Genomic DNA, 16948 nt, shown 5'->3' with positions numbered 1-16948 from the left:
GTATTTTTGTGGACCAGTATGTAATGCTGGTTTTATACAACTTGCATCACAATATTGCGGTCGCTTTTTTGTAGTGGTAGCCTGTACACCAGTGTCCCGCTATGATGGATGTTGACTCCTCAAAGTGATTTGACGGGCCGAGTCATGGAAGTCGCCACAAGGGGACAGGTACGCACACCTTCTCGGATATAGTCCACTATGTTGCTGGCTCCCGATTATATATATATATATATATATATATATATATATATATGCATATATATACATATGCATATATATATACATATATATGTATATATACGTATATATATACGTATATATATATATATATATATATATATATATATATACACACAAGCTACGCTTGCTGCATATTTTTATCACATCATGTCCGTAGTCACAGCAATGGCATATGGAAGCCTAGTAGTTTGCATCATTTCCGTGCGAACGCACTTGTTTTGTGAAGCTTAATGGGTGCAGTTGTACCTTTCTCTTGCGCACTGAAAATTGAAATAAGAGCACAGTTCATCATTGGGTGCTTCCGTACATATATCATATATAGTCTGTTATGCGCCTTTGGTGCATATATTCATGTATTCACAGGAATAATGCTCGCAGTGTATCTGGCATTGTATTCCGTTTACATGAAGCTTTTCAACATACCAAAATTCCATCGAAAAACATGTGCGTTTCAGGTAATGTAAAGCAAAACATAAGCACTCATCCTCACGTCATTTTAGGAAGTGGTTCTCAACCTTTCCCCAAAACGCTCAGGCACATTCCTTTTCCGCTTACCTCATCAAATATGCCTTGCGAGCCAGCTGTACTTCTGGAAGACACTGTTCCAAGCTGTTGTGCCACCGAAGGGTAAGCGACCCTAACCCGCTTCAGCTCCAACATATGGCAAATGTGAAACGACCTTAATGTCAATGCCACGAGCAACACATGTTGATTGTAAAAGCGATGCTGGTTGAGCTGGCTCTTCATCGACCATGCTCGTGTGGGAAAGTTCAACCTTCGTTCGGATCCGAGCAGTGGAATCATTACATAGCAGAGCATTGACCAGAGCGGACTTCGAACAAAAACCCCGATGCCTGGCGTTGCAGTCTCCGTAAGCCGCGAGGCATCGGTCCGTTTGCTGGTATTAGGAGGTGGCCAGTGAGGGAACGAAAACGGCAATGTTTCGGCAAGACATACCTTTGAACGTTTCAGGATGCCAATTCGTTGGTTTAGAAGGTGCTCCGGGAGCATGTTCACCTGTGTCATTAATATATTTATAATTGGAACGGATCAACCTTCACGGCACCGCGAACTGGTCCGGTGGTGAGGCTAGATAAGCAAACATAAAATACCTTTTCTTATTCTCGGCACTTTTGACCTGTCTGGAGCACATTCTCAAAATTTAACATGCAAAATTTACTCCCCCGTCCAAGATAGTAGACAGATGGCGATGCGTTTAGGACTTACTGCACGAGCAGTTCAAACGCTAGCTGCATTTCATTGGCCCAGTGTTCCCTTCTTTGCTCGTATGTACTGGAGGCGAGGAGGGGGAGGTGAGAAGAGCATTGAAGGGGCTTAACAGAAGTGTTATACATCTAGATGGGGTTTTGAACTGAAATAGTCGTTTTGAAGATTATTATGTGCAGTTTGCAGCCCTGCCCTTCTTAAGAATTAAAACCCTCCGGTTTTTTAGCTAAACGCCATCGAAAATGTGCAAACTATTCCTTGCAGACTATTTCATCGCCAATCAGGGACGCATGATGCAAAAGCAATGCCATTCAAATCCTGCCCCCCATAGGCCGTGCGAAAAAAACAAGGCCAAGAAGAATATTTTCGTCGAGCCAGCCACATACAGTGAGACCAATATCGAGATTATCGAGAGGTGGAGACGGGTTTTGTGGGAGACCACTATGAGACCACGATCCCTAATCGACGCGGGTGTCCAATAATTGGCACAGAGACTCTGGTTCAGCATACTGCCCCTTGGCTGAAATGCGATGGAGAGCTCCCCGCTCTGTAATGAAACCCCCGACTGAAACGTGGCCTTTCATTGTCTCATTGTGGACTCCCATCGGAAATTATTACATTCACTGACATTGCCAGAAGTTCCTGGTCAACGCAAGAGGCCCTCTAGCATTCTGGGTCCAGCCTCCGCCCCTGTTCAGCAAATGTTACCCTGGCCGTCTCGGGGCCCCTTGCTCTGCTAGGCACTGTGGGCCTCTGACCGGCACGAGAGCCTCATTGTTTCAGGGGTCCCAACCAATGCAAATTGCGGGTTTCCAACCTCTTCCTTGCTCGGGAAATGGGCTCCCAGGGCTCAGACCAACACGGAGCCGATTGTTCGTTGTTGACGATTCTGACCAAAAGAGGCCTGCGTTGCCTTTGGGTGCCTTCAATCGGCGCGTGTGTGTGTGTGACACTACCGGCACCCCTCCTTCAATCGGTGCAAAAGACTCTGCCAGAGCTTCAGCTAGTCGGACTAACATTTAAGGACTCGGCCCTTCAGACCGGGGTCCTTAATGTGACCTACAGTCAGCCCTTCGTACTTTCCTACCAGATCGTCGGTATCTAGGGGCATTCGGGCCCCTTTGCGGGTCTCTCGAACACTGCCACAGACCGATTCTGTATGCCTTGCTATACGGGATCATTGTTATGAATTGTAGTCCCCGGATCGAGACAAAGGCTCCTTCATTGAATCAGAGGCCCCGACCGATGTAAATCGCGGACCCCGGCCTTGTCCCTGCTTGGAAAATGAGCCCTGAATCCTAGACCGGCCGCTGGGGTAACCTGGTGTCGATGCGTCACTTGCCACGGTTGGTAAGCCTCCACCCCAGTGGTGTTGTTTCACAAAATAGGCTGGGGGAGGGGCTGAGCGAGAGAACTCTAACCTTCAATGCAAAAATGGGGTTTTCCCGAGGATGGCTCACTTTCCTCTCAACGCATTTAAGTTATGTCCCCCCCCCCCCCAATTGAATAGAAAACTACAGTACTGCTCTAATGCGTTTCCTCGCCCTGCCTTGGCGGAAGATGTTGTCATTAGGCATCGTTATCAAATGATAATAACTTGGGGTCGATCGTCGAAACCAGGCTTCGGTGATCGACGCAGGGTCGATGTCATGTGGCGAATTTAGTGGACGATTTTAAACAATTGATTGGACGGGTGCGGCTTTGGGAGTGAAAAAGTATGTTGATGTGCGCGACTATTAAAAGCTGCTACGAAAACCCCCGGCTGGTAGCCGTAAGGCGGGCTGTAGGCTGCAACATAGCACTCGCGGTAGGCGTGCTTGACACGGCTAGAGCTGTTTTGGTGGCCATTGTTCGACGACTGCCGCTGTCGGTTTAGTCGGCTGGTGTCGATCGTCAAGTAACACCCCTCGGAACGAAGGCCGTAAACGATTGTACTGTTATGCATATACCCTTATGTATGTATTACTCGAGTCGTTCCCAAAATGAACAGACCATTGACTATGTTTGCCCCGAATCATACGCTGACAGTAAATGCTGCTAATTCACGTACATATTGGCATGATCCCATAACGACCGCAGTGGGGTTTTCTCATTCATTTCGTAAACTCATCTCAAATTTTTATTAGAGACCCTCGTAAGCATGGTTATCGGAAATGTTACGTTTAATGTGGTCACATGATATGCCATGACTAAAATAGCAGCAGCGAATAGTCGACACTGATGGCATGAACACGTAGCTTATCACCAGCCCTAATTCAATTGAAGTTATCGGTAATCAATTCTTTTATACAACAACCTATAACTGACAAAAAACTGACGTTCCTTAACAGATGCACAAGAAAACATCAAATGTCGTAACCTGTCGATGTGTTGCACGATTTATCGAGACAGTAGGATGGAAACACAAAAATAGCACATGACATATAGTACATAAAAAAGTACTTACGTGCAGGTGCATTTCCTCCTAAAAAACGCAACACATTTTCTTAAAAGGTCTAAAAAGGAAGAAAATTGGCCGGGGATCTCAGAGAGCCGCCGAAGGGTCGCCGATTCCTCCTCTGGGCCCACATGGTTGAGAGGTGCGGGCGCCGAGCGTCCAGCCGTCGGCGCGCCACGCCGATGGGCCTCTTAGCACCATCGGCGCCACGATTGTGACCCCAGGGCGCTACACTGTACTGTCCGTGTACTTGTACTGCTTTGGCCTCCGACGGGGTAGGTGTTTCTAAAGGCCTGCCTCGTACTGATCGTCCTGGCGTGCATATTCCGAACGAGCGCCAGGGACAAACAAAACAAACAAAAACCGTACTTGCACATTGAAAAAGCACTATGTGGCCAGAGGCAGATGAATGCGCCGCGAGCCGCGCAGTGCCTCCGCGGAACCAAATCATAATGTTCGAGTACCGAATGAAGGAGTATGCCGTTTTACTCCTTGCGTCCTTTCGTAATTTTCCAGCGCTAAATGACGATTTCTGTCAAACGCGTTGAATACGGTATTGATGGGCTATGAGCTTGGTGGCTACCCTGTACCGCATTGGAGCTAGTTGAGAGGCTGCTCCGGAACGTGGGTCCTTCGAGCAAGTGACAGATTGCCGAGCGGGAACTTTTGGTAGTGGTGATAGGGGCTGAGGCTGGGCCCCTAGTCTTTCTAGTGTGCGTATTTTCCATGCGAGGATTGACCGCAAGGCAACGACAGAACTTCCTCGGCGCCCTCCTCCTCCTCTTTACACTGGGGGGTGCAGCCATGTTTGAAATTGCTTCGGTCCATAGCACTCCGTCGCATTAAATATCATTGTTTCCAAAAATGTCTAATATGTGACATTTTGATTCCCCAGAGATTAGGATGTTAAACTGTATTTTTATGTATACAGCATGCCTTCGCATTCAGCACCATTTTTCACTGCTCGGGCTGACAGCATTCTGGCAGCATCGTTGGCGAATCCCAGTCAACTATAAACTCCCAGGCTTATCTTGAGATATTTCGTTAGGAAAAATCTCTAGCGAATAGTATGCAGCAATACGCTTTAGGGCCACCCCGGAACATCAACACGTCACTTACGTCCTGCAAGCATTTTTAAATGGCGTAGGTACCCTGCCACGCAAACATTCCTGACAGTGAGACTGCTGATCGCCTTGCCAAGACAAGCAGCCTGCAGCCAACCCCAAGAAACATACTTTATTTTATTATATAAGACGTGCTTGTCAAAACAAACTTACGGTTCCGAAGCACTCAGCAACATGGATGGGATTTGCGGCATCACCCACAGTTAACCTCAATCAAACCCATCCTGGCTGCCATACTGGTAAACATCTCAACAAGACTCACGCTTAAAAGAAATAGTGCTATCACATCTTCGCATCGGGCATACTAGACCCATTCATTCTTCCATAATTGCGTGCATGCCATCATGAGTCTGCTGTGTGTTCCACAAGATATGGGCGTTACGGATGTTTTATTTTCCGCACATTTGAACTGAAGTGAATCGCTTTCTTTTACCCTTGAACTTCACAAAGCGGGCATATATCGCATAACTCTGCTTCCCCCAATCCTTTTGTGATATTGACACCCATGCTCATCTGTAACAACTAATCAGCGGGCAGTCTCATCTTCAATGCAGGTGCATCGCTTCAAGAGAGCAGTCATCACTCAAACGAAAGCCCTTGACACCGTAAGTTCTAAAATATCTCCAGTTTTACAATAGCCCTTTATGGTCGCTTAAGTCTCCGTTACAGTTGTATGGTAAGACCGAGGAAGTCTTCTCCTTTCAAATATTGCGAAGACCGCAAACGACTACACCCATGGATCACTCGACCTCGTCTGGCCATGGGCCTTGATGAGCGACACCTTTCGCAGTGTTGTTATCATAAATGAATGTCGCAAGTAATATTACAGCAGTCATGTTTGCTTGCTATAAGCGCCTTATGATTCGAAATGCATCAAAACCCGGGCCTCTAGAACTTAACGTTCGGCCCTGCAGCGCAGCACCAATTACTCAAAACATGCGCAATTGGGGAGCGTACCGAGTGTGACGAGTGTCTCGAGTCGGATGCTTGCTACACAAACTGTGTCGAATATTTCAAATGTGCTGCATGCCTCAAACCGATCGCCAACCATACACACGAAAGTACTGAGTGCACTGACTCTCGAATCAACCGCGAACCAAACAATGCTGGTGGGGAGGGGGGTATCGAAGATGTCAATTATCGTCCTACAAGCTCTTTTCTCTAGAGTCCTGGGCTGATACATAACGAATTGGCCTATGTTACGCTGTTGTGCCATTATCTTAAAGTTTGATCTGCCCTTTTGAATGCCATTTTGCGACCCATTCAGCCCAGCGCAAAACTCCCTTGAACAGTTCCCGAAGTTCGACGGCTATCGAGCGCGGCACCCTTCCAGCGATTATCCACTGGGCCCGCGGGAGCCCCGCGCACCGTGCTCGCCAGCGACTGACTGCTGTAGTCCAGCGTAGCGCGAGCACGACCGCGCCAAACCGAGTGGCACCGGCCAACACTTCTAGGTGCAGGTCAACAGTTCTAGCCGTAGGCCAATAGTTCTAGTTATCGGCCAACGGTCCTAGTTGAAGTTGTTGGACAATGTGCTGGTGTGGAAAGACAAACGCTAAAGTTACCGGTGCGGGCAGACGCTCGCCCCGAACGTGATGCGGCGAGAGGAATGTCCTTTGCGGTTCGCGTCGGTCGACTGGCGGCTTTCTCCGCTCTTTGTCCGAGATCTTGTTATTGGGAGAACACGAAAGTTGCAGCCTGACATGCAGATGTCTTCCGGTGCCCTCTCTTCGGCGGGATGTGGTGCCGCGGCCGACTCGCTCATGTGGGCAGTGTCTCCCACCTTCCCAATTCAGTCGTGGCAATCTGTCTCTGGCAGCCGTCTTTACTTCCAGCTCTACATGAGCTGGATCGTTTTAGATTTGCTTTAACGTATGTGGCGGTGACAAACTCGATGGCTTCGAAAGCGCAATTAACTCCGTGTTCGCGATCCGTTTCCAGCTGTTGTTCCCGCCCGATAATGCTAAACGTGATAATTTACGTAGACGTTGATGTCCGGCTTCCGCCAACGTATTCTCATTTCTTCCATTTCATCGAAGCCCCATCCAGCGCACATCGCGACCCTAATGCTCTTCTGTGATTGCAACAATGTCATATGGCAACGATAAGTCAGCGCCAAAAGGGCGATGCATGCGCCCACAGAACTGGCGCGGCCACCCGCCGGAGATGATGGCTAACAGCGAGTCGCAACATTGATATCCCTCGTCCATGTAACGACGGCATGCCACTCAAGCGTGCTTAGAGCCGGTATTAGGACCAGTATTCTCAGTGCCTTTGTAATCGGTCTGATGCCAAGCGCGGTTCCCTAGTACCGGGCGATCTCCCAGCTCGGGGGCGCGATCCCCGCTGAGCCGTCGCTGTGTTGTGATACAGCGCCAGTCGAGGGGACGCACTCCGCGGGCGGCGCGCGGCGGACCGCCTCCCGGCGGGCCCGAGAAGCCGCGCGTCAGGCCGCCTCCCGGCAGGCTCGAGATGCCGCGCGGTGGACCGCCTCCCGGCGCGCCCGAGATGCCACGCGGTGGACCGCCTCCCGGCGGGCCCAAGAGACCGAGCGGCGGACCGCATCCCCGCGGGCCCGAGGCCGCGCGGCGGACCGCCTGCCAGCAGGCTCAAGAGGCCGCGCGTCAGACCACCTTCCGGTAGCTCGGGGCCGCGCGTCAGACCGCCTCCCGGCAGGCGCGAGAGGCCGCGCGCCAGACCGCCTCCCGGTAGCTCGGGGCCGCGCGTCAGACCGCCCCCCGGTAGGCTCAGGAGGCCACACGGCGGACTGCCTCCCGGCGGGCTCGAGAGGCCGCGCTGTGGACTGCAGCCGACTCACCGCACGCCCAGCCGGCAGCCTCGCATGCAGAGCTGCGGCGCTGAGATCACTCGCAGAGTAGCGCGAGGCAAGTTCATGCATGCCCGAAACCAGGGTGTTGGCTGGCCGGCAAAAGGGTCTTCCGGTTCGGCCGGTACCGCTTTCTTCCTTCAAACAGCGAAAGACTCACGCAGCACCATTTATTGACGCCACAAGAAAATGCGCAACTCTTAAGGCACATATTTGGCCTGAAAACTCGGCACAAGGACCGGGACCCCAGCCTGGGTCAGTGACCCCTGGGAAAAACCTTACCTAGCAGTACTCAGATCGAAGCGAACCATACACAAGACTCACAAAAAGGCACCTTTGATATTTTTCCTCCATAAATTGCACGTAAGAAGCAGGCTTCCAGATCAAAATATAAAGTATTTCGCGCTGAGATTAAGTACAAGGGCTTAGACTTCGACGTCCTTGCTCACTTCAGTAACCCATCGCATGGATGGTCAAACAAAGCCTGCTTGGCAAATACACACGCCAGAATAGAACAATACAAAAATAGTCTAACAGCTAGCACAAAGAAAAAAAACACTTGGCGAACACACCAACCTAGAAAACCGCAGTCGCACCCGAATACTCCACGCGCTCATGAAATTTGGCACTCGAATGCGAACAAAGGCCCACGGCGACGTGAAGCGCAGCAATATATGGTGAATGGTCGGCATGGAAGCCGTGTTGGCACTTGACGCGGCCCTCAGCCGCAAACATGGTACGGTAGATGAACACGTCCTGCTCGGACACGCGCCCCCTCCCCCCCCCCCCCCCCCGCCGGCACCCAGTCAGGGCGCTGGCGTACCGCGCGCCGCTACCCTGTAGCACTTACACACGAAAGAAAACTAGAGTATTCTCCCCGCCAGATCCACGCAAATGCAACAATCTCGTTGTTCAATCTCGCTCGCGGCCACGCGGCGCGAAGAAAAATGGCTGCACGCGTCTTCCTGCAGTAAGTATCGGTTGAGATTCAGTCGTGTACGGCCCGCCCGGCCTCGCTCGGCTCGGCTCAGCTCACCACCTCTCGGCGCACGTGCACACCTCACGTGGCCGGCGCCGACTGCGGCGCGGCGCGGCCAGTTAGTCGGACGGTGCGACCGGTTGGGTACTGAGGGCGGCTGCTGCCGAGGCGTGCACGTTACAGGGTGTTAGCTCTGTCCAGCGCGGCACGCAGTCAGTGGAAAGAGAGAGAAAAGTAGTGTTAGTACATGTTGGCTGTAAACGGATCGCACGTTCCATCAGCGGCATAGCGGTATCGACATTAGTAACTGGGCACATGTGTGGCTACTAGACCCAAGGTTCAGCTAGCATTTGAAGTGTTAACCCACGACTGCCGCGACCGCGCAGTCGGCGGTCGCGACTTGCAAACACATGACATATTTACAGCTACTCAAAGCGTTCGGGGCAAACTGGTGAGTGCTACAAGCCCACGACACCCTCGACACTACCCCACACGATGATGACTAGAGGCGGCCGCGGCCGGGGCGGGAGCGGCCGGCGGCGCGGCGGCCGGGCCGGTCTCCGCCCTGGCGCGGCCGCCGCACACCCCCACACGACCCAGGCGGGAGAGCGCGCGCCGGCTGCTGACAGAGCGGGGCAAGCGGGGCGGCGGACGGGCAAGCGGCGCGCCCGGCTCCGGCGGTGCAGAGCTGCGCGCGGCGCCGACGTTAGTGGTGCACAAACCCGTTAGTGACGGAGAGACAATTTGCGAGCGCCGTGCCGGCGTTCAGAGGCCGCGGCCGGCCGCGCCAGTCTGGCGGCCTTTTCAAATGCAAATGCAAGATTGAGAGTATTTTTATTGCTTTTCTCGATACATATAATGCCTCTGGTGACCAATAAACATACAAAATGAAACTGGAAATCACTATTTATACAATGTCACCGACAAGCACAACTGGAAAATATCACTTGGTGTGCGTGTGTATGTAAACACATCCGTGCATACATAAAACGTTGGGGGTGGGGCGGCCCGGGTCTGAGTATTGGCCGCCGGGGGAGTGTGGAGGGGCCGGGGGGCGGCCGCCGGCCTGCCCCGTCTGCCACCAGCCGGGCGGCCCTGACGAGGAGCGCGTGACTAGGGGCACCGCGCGGCGGTCGCCGGCCAGACGGGCCCGCCGACCGGGACCGCCACCGACGGCTGCGACTCAGAGCCGGCACCCGAGGACGAGGCGAGCGGCGGCCGGTGACGCGGTGCTCCGCGTGTGGTGGGGCAGGCGCGGATCGGGCACGGACACGAGCGGGTCGGGGCACGGCCCTCGCCGCTGGAGGGGAGAGTCGGGTCCGAGGCGCGAGGCGGACGGGCACGAGAGAGAGAGCCAGGAGAGGCGAGGAGAGGAACACGGCGGCGTGAGCCGCATGACAGCGTGACACGTGTAGACTAACCTGCTCCATCAACACACACTACAACTGCGAGAGTGAGCCCGTCCTCTGGTACGGATGCTCACGGACCTGTGCGAACATGCGCCGCTGCTTGGAGGCGGCGACACCTACATGGGCAGACACTGTCAGACCGTCACGCACGTACGCCGATGACAATGGGGTCGAGCGGGGCCCAGCTGGCCCCGCCCGCCCAGCGACACGCACAGGCAGGGGCACAGGCACGCACCACTGGCCCAGCTATGGCACCCTCTGACTAGATGCAATCATTGGGCGTCCCGCCCCACCTCCCGCCAATGTAGACTGACTAGCTACAGCAGATGTTCCCCGCCGCGTGCCGCGCAACACGCCTACTCGGTAGAAAACGTGGAACAAAACATACGAACGGCATTCGCGACGACAAAATCCGTCTGCAATGTACAAAATACAAAAATAAATACAAGCCGCCGCAACGGACGGCGCTCAGATTTGACGGCGCGGCGGGGCGGCGCGCCGCCCGGGCCGCTAGCACCAGGCGATTCAGACACGCCGGCCGGAGCGAGCTCGGACACCCGGCGGGTTAGTCGGGGGTTAGCTGTGACGGGCGGGCGCCGGCCTCGGGCGCCGGCAGACGCGGCGACACGGACGGCCAGGGAGAGACAGAGAGAGATAGACAGAGAGGGGTGAAGATGGAGACAGACAGAGCGCCGTTACGCCAGGCGAGGCAAGCCAGAAGTCCGCTGGTTAAGGGCCGCCCACTGCGCCTTGGTCCCCTGGGGGAAACGCTGGTTATTGGCGTGAGGGCGCGCCGGCGCGCGCCGGCCGGGCCGCCGCCGGCAGTCTGTGAGCGCGTGCGCGGGGGTCACGTGACGGCGCGGTTACGGCGACCGTCAGCCGGGTTAGCGCGACGCTCCGGTCACGTGGGGTTCGCAGCTCGGTTACTCCGCGTCGCACGGCTCCGGTAGGAGCGGTCAGTTGGTTACAGAGTGTCAGGGCAAGCCAGTCAGAGCCGGGAAACGGACAAACACGAGCAAAAATATACCTAACTATCTATACTCGATAAGTGTACCATAAAGACGCCCAGCACCTCGCGGGGTAACCCGTGTAAAGCGTGCAGACCACCACCACCAGCGCACACATCAACCTCACATGCAGAGTGACAATGTCGGCGAATCCGTGGCTCTCCGCGCGGCATGAACATGAAATAAGCTTCTTAAAACAAACGGTCAAGGCATCCAATTAAATAAAACGGTTCTGCGGGGACAACACCAGGCGCCGCTGCTACGCACGCCGACCACTAATCACTACTACACTAGCATCGCGCCGCGGCCGCGGCCGCCGCCGCCGCCGCGGCGCCGCGCCCGGCCGCGCGGCGGACGTCGTGCCTCCACCGGGCAGCGCGGTCGGCGCGCCACTAGGGCCCGGGCCAGGCCAGTCACCGTGCGAACAACCCACCGGTCGGATCGGCTGTGTAGTCGGCCAGGTGGAGTGGCTGCGCCAGCTGGGCGGCGTACTGCGCCGCGTAGTCGGGCGCGTACTGGGCGTACAGCAGGGCGGCGTCGCCGGCGCTGATGAGCGGCGGCGGGCCCGAGTTGATGAGCGCCGTGCCGGCCGCCATGCGCGGCGACAGGATCAGCGGCGCGCCCAGCGAGGCCGGCGTGCGGATTTGCGAGGGTCATCAGGCCGCCCAGGCCGGCCGCCATCTGGGTCAGCTGCAGCCGAGGCGCCGCGTCCGCTGGCGGGGCGCACGGAGGGTCACACAGGGGTGGCGGCTCACCACATCACCATACGGCTCACCACATCACTACACGGCAGCGTCCACTGGTGGGGCGCACGGAGGGTCACACGGGGGCGGCGGCTCACCGCATCACCACACGGCAAGTGTCCCCTGGTGGGGCGCAGGGAGGGTCACACAGGGGCGGCGGCTCACCACATCACCACACGGTAGCATCCGTTGGTGGGGCACAAGGAGGGTCACACAGGGGCGGCGGCCCACCACCAGGCACCTGTATCCGCTGGCAGACACGGAGGAAGTGAGGGGGTGGAGACAGTAAGGGCGCCCCACACTACGACGCCCGTTGGCAGATAGGCAGCGAGCCGGTGACTGGGATGGGGGCAGCCGCGCACTCTCGACAGCGACAGCTCCCAACAGGAGCGTTGGTGAGGAGCGCATATGTGTGCACGAGGCGGGGGTACGGACGGCGTGGCGGAAACGGCCCGCCACGACGCACCAGCTGCACGTACGGGCACCCATCAGCGCATGAGTGACGGGGTGAGACGGGGGCGTGAACCTTCACCGCCAGGGGCGAGCGGCGGGAGAGGGGCAGGGGCGGGGGCGGGGGCGGGGGCTGAGGTCCGCCGATAGTCGCTACTTTAAATGTGGCGCAATGGGCATGCAGCCAATACCAACGACCTAATCAACACGCGCTCGGTTGTGTACCCAGCCCCCGCCAGCCAAACCACACCGCGCCGATGCCGTCGGCGGCGCCAGGAAGAGCGGTGCGCCTTAATCTCTTCACCCGACACCGGCCTGCTGCCACCGGCGCGCACATCCACGCAAACGAAAACACAGGCACCGCGAGCGGCCGGCCAACAGCCACACGAGGCCGGACCGGGCCGTCAGCGGGCCGTCACCAGACACAACACTCGCACGCACTCAGCGCCGGCCGTCAGGACGGCCGACGTCCGTCCGCCTGACGGATGGGGCCGTCACAGCCAACAGAGCGGGGAGCTACTCAGCCACCGGTGCCACTGACGTCTGGCAGGAGAACGTGCCGCTGCGGATGGGCACGCACGGGCGGGGGCGGTAGTAATGCTTCCAGGGATCCGAGTAGTAGCTCATGATTCTGAGCAAGACATGACCTAAGGGGGATATATCTAAGTCTCAGCGCACCCTTCCCCCCCCTCCTCCCCCCCCTCAAGCGATTAGGACTAAAATCACATCGAAGACACACGACAGCGACCAACAAGGACAACACTAAGCACAACGATAGGGGGTGACAGGCACACGGACATCGTCACTGGAGACTGCCAAGCACACAAGTCCGATGCCCTGAGTGCACGGCGTGACGCCCGAGGTCACGTCTCAGTCGGGATCGCCGTCCGTCGGCCGACGACGTCGGGCCGTTAGACGCGGGCCGGTAAGGGTGCGTTCCGTGGGCACCGTGCAGCCCGCTGGCGTTAGTACAGACACCGCCGGCCCAGCACCGTGTTACCTGCTGAACTCGGCAGGCCGGCGCTCAGCGCCAGCTCCGGCGACGGCTCTGAAAACAGACGGCGGCTCTCAGCGGTGACATCTGCCGGCAGCCGCGCCAACTGGCAGTTGCGCAGCCGGCCGGCGCGGCGCCGCAGTCGCTCGGAGCGAGTTAATGTGTTACGTTAGGCCAGACACGGGTCCGTTAGTGAGCCGAGGGCGGGACCCAGCCCGCACAGGCGGTGTCGAATGCAAACAGATCACGAGCAAGCTGGCGGAGAGCGCAGTCTCAGCACGGTCAGTGGCGTGGATTATGGAGAAACGCGCGGCGTCTCGCGTTAGGCCGTTCCTCGGCGCCAGTTTTAATCCAGCGGACAGTGGGGGGGTGAGCAACACGGGGCGCGACGCCGGCGGTCGCGGGTCAGCAGCGCGGGCCACGTTAGCGCGTGAGGCGGTGAGAAGAAGCGGACGAGCCGGCTGATCATGCGGGGGCGGACGGTGGCAAGGGCCGGCACTCACTGCTGGAGTCCCGGTACGTGCCGTTGATGATGGCCAGCTCCATCAGCTGGCGCTTCTTCAGCTCGTCCTCGCCGTCCGCCTGTCGGTCAGGCAGGATCAGATCAGGCCAGATCAGGTCAGGTCGGGCTGCACGGTCGAGTCATGCCCACCGGAGGGCAGGCTCACACGTCTCGGTTACTACTCTCCCGCCGTGAGTGCTTACAAAGCACGCACGGCGATGCGAGGATCACCTCCGCACCGCCGTAGCAGCGTGCAAACTGATCGTGAACGGCTCACGTGTGACAGTCGCTTTCCAACGCGCGCCGCTAGCACAATTGACAGCGCGCCTAATGCCGACACCATTCGAAATGGTCTGATAATGCCAACGCCAAACACCAGAAAACAGGAAGACCATACGGTTCCCGTCGACAAACAACACCAAGGATAATTGAGCATGTGGGTGAGCGGGGGCGTGAAATTGCCACGGGTTCCGGCCGTTGAGCACGGTCGGAGCTTGCCCCGCGCTGGACGACACGGCCAGGCAGGCAGGGGCCACACGGACCGTCGGGAGAGGTCTGGGTCTGACAGCCAGCGGGCGGTTCGGCACCCGCTTCAGGTCGTGGGCACACGAGCCGGGAAATGATAGCGAGTGCTGCCGCAGCGATGGCAACTCAGACTGCCCGGCAGGTGCGAGAGTGGCAGACGACGGCAAGTCACAAGGTCAACTGGCGGTTCAAACCGCTGACAGACGGGGGGGGGGGGGGGGAGGTGGACAAGTAGCCAGCTCCCCGCCGACGCTCATACCATGAGCTGATCTTGTGCGATGCGACAGCTGGGGACAGGTAACACGGTCGCCCCACCCCCACCCCGCTGCCCCCTCTCCGTCCGCCCCAGGTTCGCTCCCCGCACCCGGCCGCGAGGCGGATGCGAGTCAGCCGTGAACGAGTATCTGGGCGTCGCATCCTAACCGGCGGCCCGCTGCATAGTAACGAGCCGCCCGGCAGGCGACAAGATGGCGCCAGGCGGCCGGACCGCGGGCCCGCCTCCTCCGATCCGCCGGTCCGGCCGGTCCGAGGCGTGCCGCCCCTGGCGGCTCAGTGTCAGAGTCCGCCGCCGGCTCCCGCACACCTGACCGCCCCCTCGCCCTCCAACGGGCTGCCCGGCACGCGCACCAGGTGCGGCGGCCGGTGGCGGCTCCGCGGGCGGTCGCGGCCGACATGACCTCGAGGCGACCTCGGCGCAGCCCGAGCCGGGCCCCAAACGTCGCACGTCGCCGGCCTGTTTTCCGTGAGCACCTTCGCCGGCCCGGCCCGCTGATACATATCGATAGCCGGCCAAATAAAGCGAGCGAAACGCGACAGGCCGGCATCAGATGTACCCATAAACGCGCCGGCAAAAAGCGCACAGCATGATAATGCCGCGCTCGACATGCAGGCGGGCGCACCGGACGGTGCCTGACGACACTCCGCAGGCGTCGCCGACACCGGTGGCGCGCTGCCGCCGTCCGCCGCCCGGCCCGAGACGGTACGCTGCAGCAGCGCGCAGGCGGGCGCGGCGGGCCGGTGTCTGCGACGGGCGCGCCAGCGACGGCCGGACGCGCCGGCAGCGCGGACCGGTCGACAGGCCGCGCCCAGGCTGCGCCGATGAGCAGCGCCGAGTCCGCGTCGGAGCTTGAGGTACGGAGTTGCCTGTCACGCTCATGACAGGAGTCGGAGCGAGGACCGCGGAGCGACACGAAACGGGGACGGGCACCGCACGACCCGAGAGTCGGACGCGGACGGGTGGACACGAGGGACGAACCGCGCCGGCGGCGAGACCGCGCCCGCCGGCCGGCCCACCCACCCGAGCGCGCCTCGCCTCGCGGACGGGCCGCGGCTGACCCGGTCGACCCCGGCGCCGGCAGCGGGCAGCCAGCCGTGTCGGGCGAGCGCGGCGCCCCGCCCGCTGCCCAAGAATACGGAGGAGGGAGCGCTGCCGGCGGCCGGACGCGGCGAAAACAGAGCCGCCCGCCACCGCCGGCCACAGCCGCAGACGGGCCGCCGGCCGGCAAGGCGCCGCCAAGAAAGAAGCAGCCGCTGATTAATCGGCGCCGAGCGATCCGCGAAATATCGCCGGCACATCGGCCGCCTTCGATGGCTGAGAAAATATTGACGCGCGCTATTTCGGGCGTTGGCTGACGCGACCGGTGCGCTGAGCGTGCCGGCTGGCGGGTGCGCTGACGCACCTGACCCGGTGCGCGCTGAGCGTGCCGGCAGGCGGGTGCCCTGAGCGTGCCGGCTGGCGGGTGCGCTGACGCACCCTGACCCGGTGCGCTGAGCGTGCCGGCCGGCGGGTGCCTGAGCGTGCCGGCTGGCGGGTGCGCTGACGCACCCCTGACCGGTGCCACCCGCTCGGAGACGCTCGCCGAGGTCCGACCGCCTCCGCTCCTCCGCGCCGCGTGACGCCGCCGCTCCCGGCCGCGCTCGGCCGGCCGCAGCCCATTGTGAGCGCAGCAGCCCCCGATCACGCTCACATTGTGGGCGCGACACAACGCGTCGGCGGCGCCGAAGGCCGACGCGGCAGGCGAGCGTGCAGTTGCGGCCGGCGATTGCGAGCGTGACCGGCGGCATCGGGCGGCGCGAGGACCACGTGACCGGCGTTACGACCGGCGTCGGTGACACAGACGCGGCTCGGGTTTATTTATTTACGGGGCCGGCTGCGGCGGCGGCGGCGGCGGCGGCGGGCAAGGTCGCTGTCCGGCCGCTCTCGCCGGCGCCGGCGCCGCGGCCCGCCTCTCAGGTGCGTCCGGCGCTCCGCCGCGCCCGGGGCGGCGCGCGGTTCCGGCGCCAGGTGCCACATCCGCCCAGATTGGGGCCAAAAGGTGACGGCTGCGCCGCAGCCCCGCCCGCGAAACGGAGCGCAGACACAGGCCCGCAGTCCGGACAAGCAACACCCGATCTTAACGAGCGTGCCACGCGGCCCGACTCGGCGGCCGCGCGTGCCGCCGAATACGGCGGCCGGCCCGCCCGGGAGCGACCCGACCGAGGCGG

General features: G+C 59.1%; 1 protein-coding gene across 1 annotated transcript; it reads right to left on the bottom strand.

Moving 5' to 3' along the window:
* Window positions 1-13226: 13226 nt before the first annotated feature.
* On the bottom strand, window positions 13227-14019 carry LOC119100908 (protein quaking-B; the record flags this gene model as incomplete). The annotated part of the gene is given in 2 exon segments (XM_037224106.1): window positions 13227-13491; window positions 13941-14019. Coding segments are annotated over 2 exon segments (162 nt in total), but the record flags the coding sequence as incomplete, so codon positions are not given.
* Between the last annotated feature and the right edge of the window lie 2929 nt (window positions 14020-16948).

This window comes from Pollicipes pollicipes, unplaced genomic scaffold, assembly GCF_011947565.3.
Source record: "Pollicipes pollicipes isolate AB1234 unplaced genomic scaffold, Ppol_2.1 Scaffold_4881;HRSCAF=5763_pilon_pilon_pilon, whole genome shotgun sequence".
In the NCBI taxonomy this organism is placed as follows: domain Eukaryota; kingdom Metazoa; phylum Arthropoda; class Thecostraca; order Pollicipedomorpha; family Pollicipedidae; genus Pollicipes; species Pollicipes pollicipes.
This window is presented reverse-complemented; position numbering and strand designations above follow the sequence as displayed.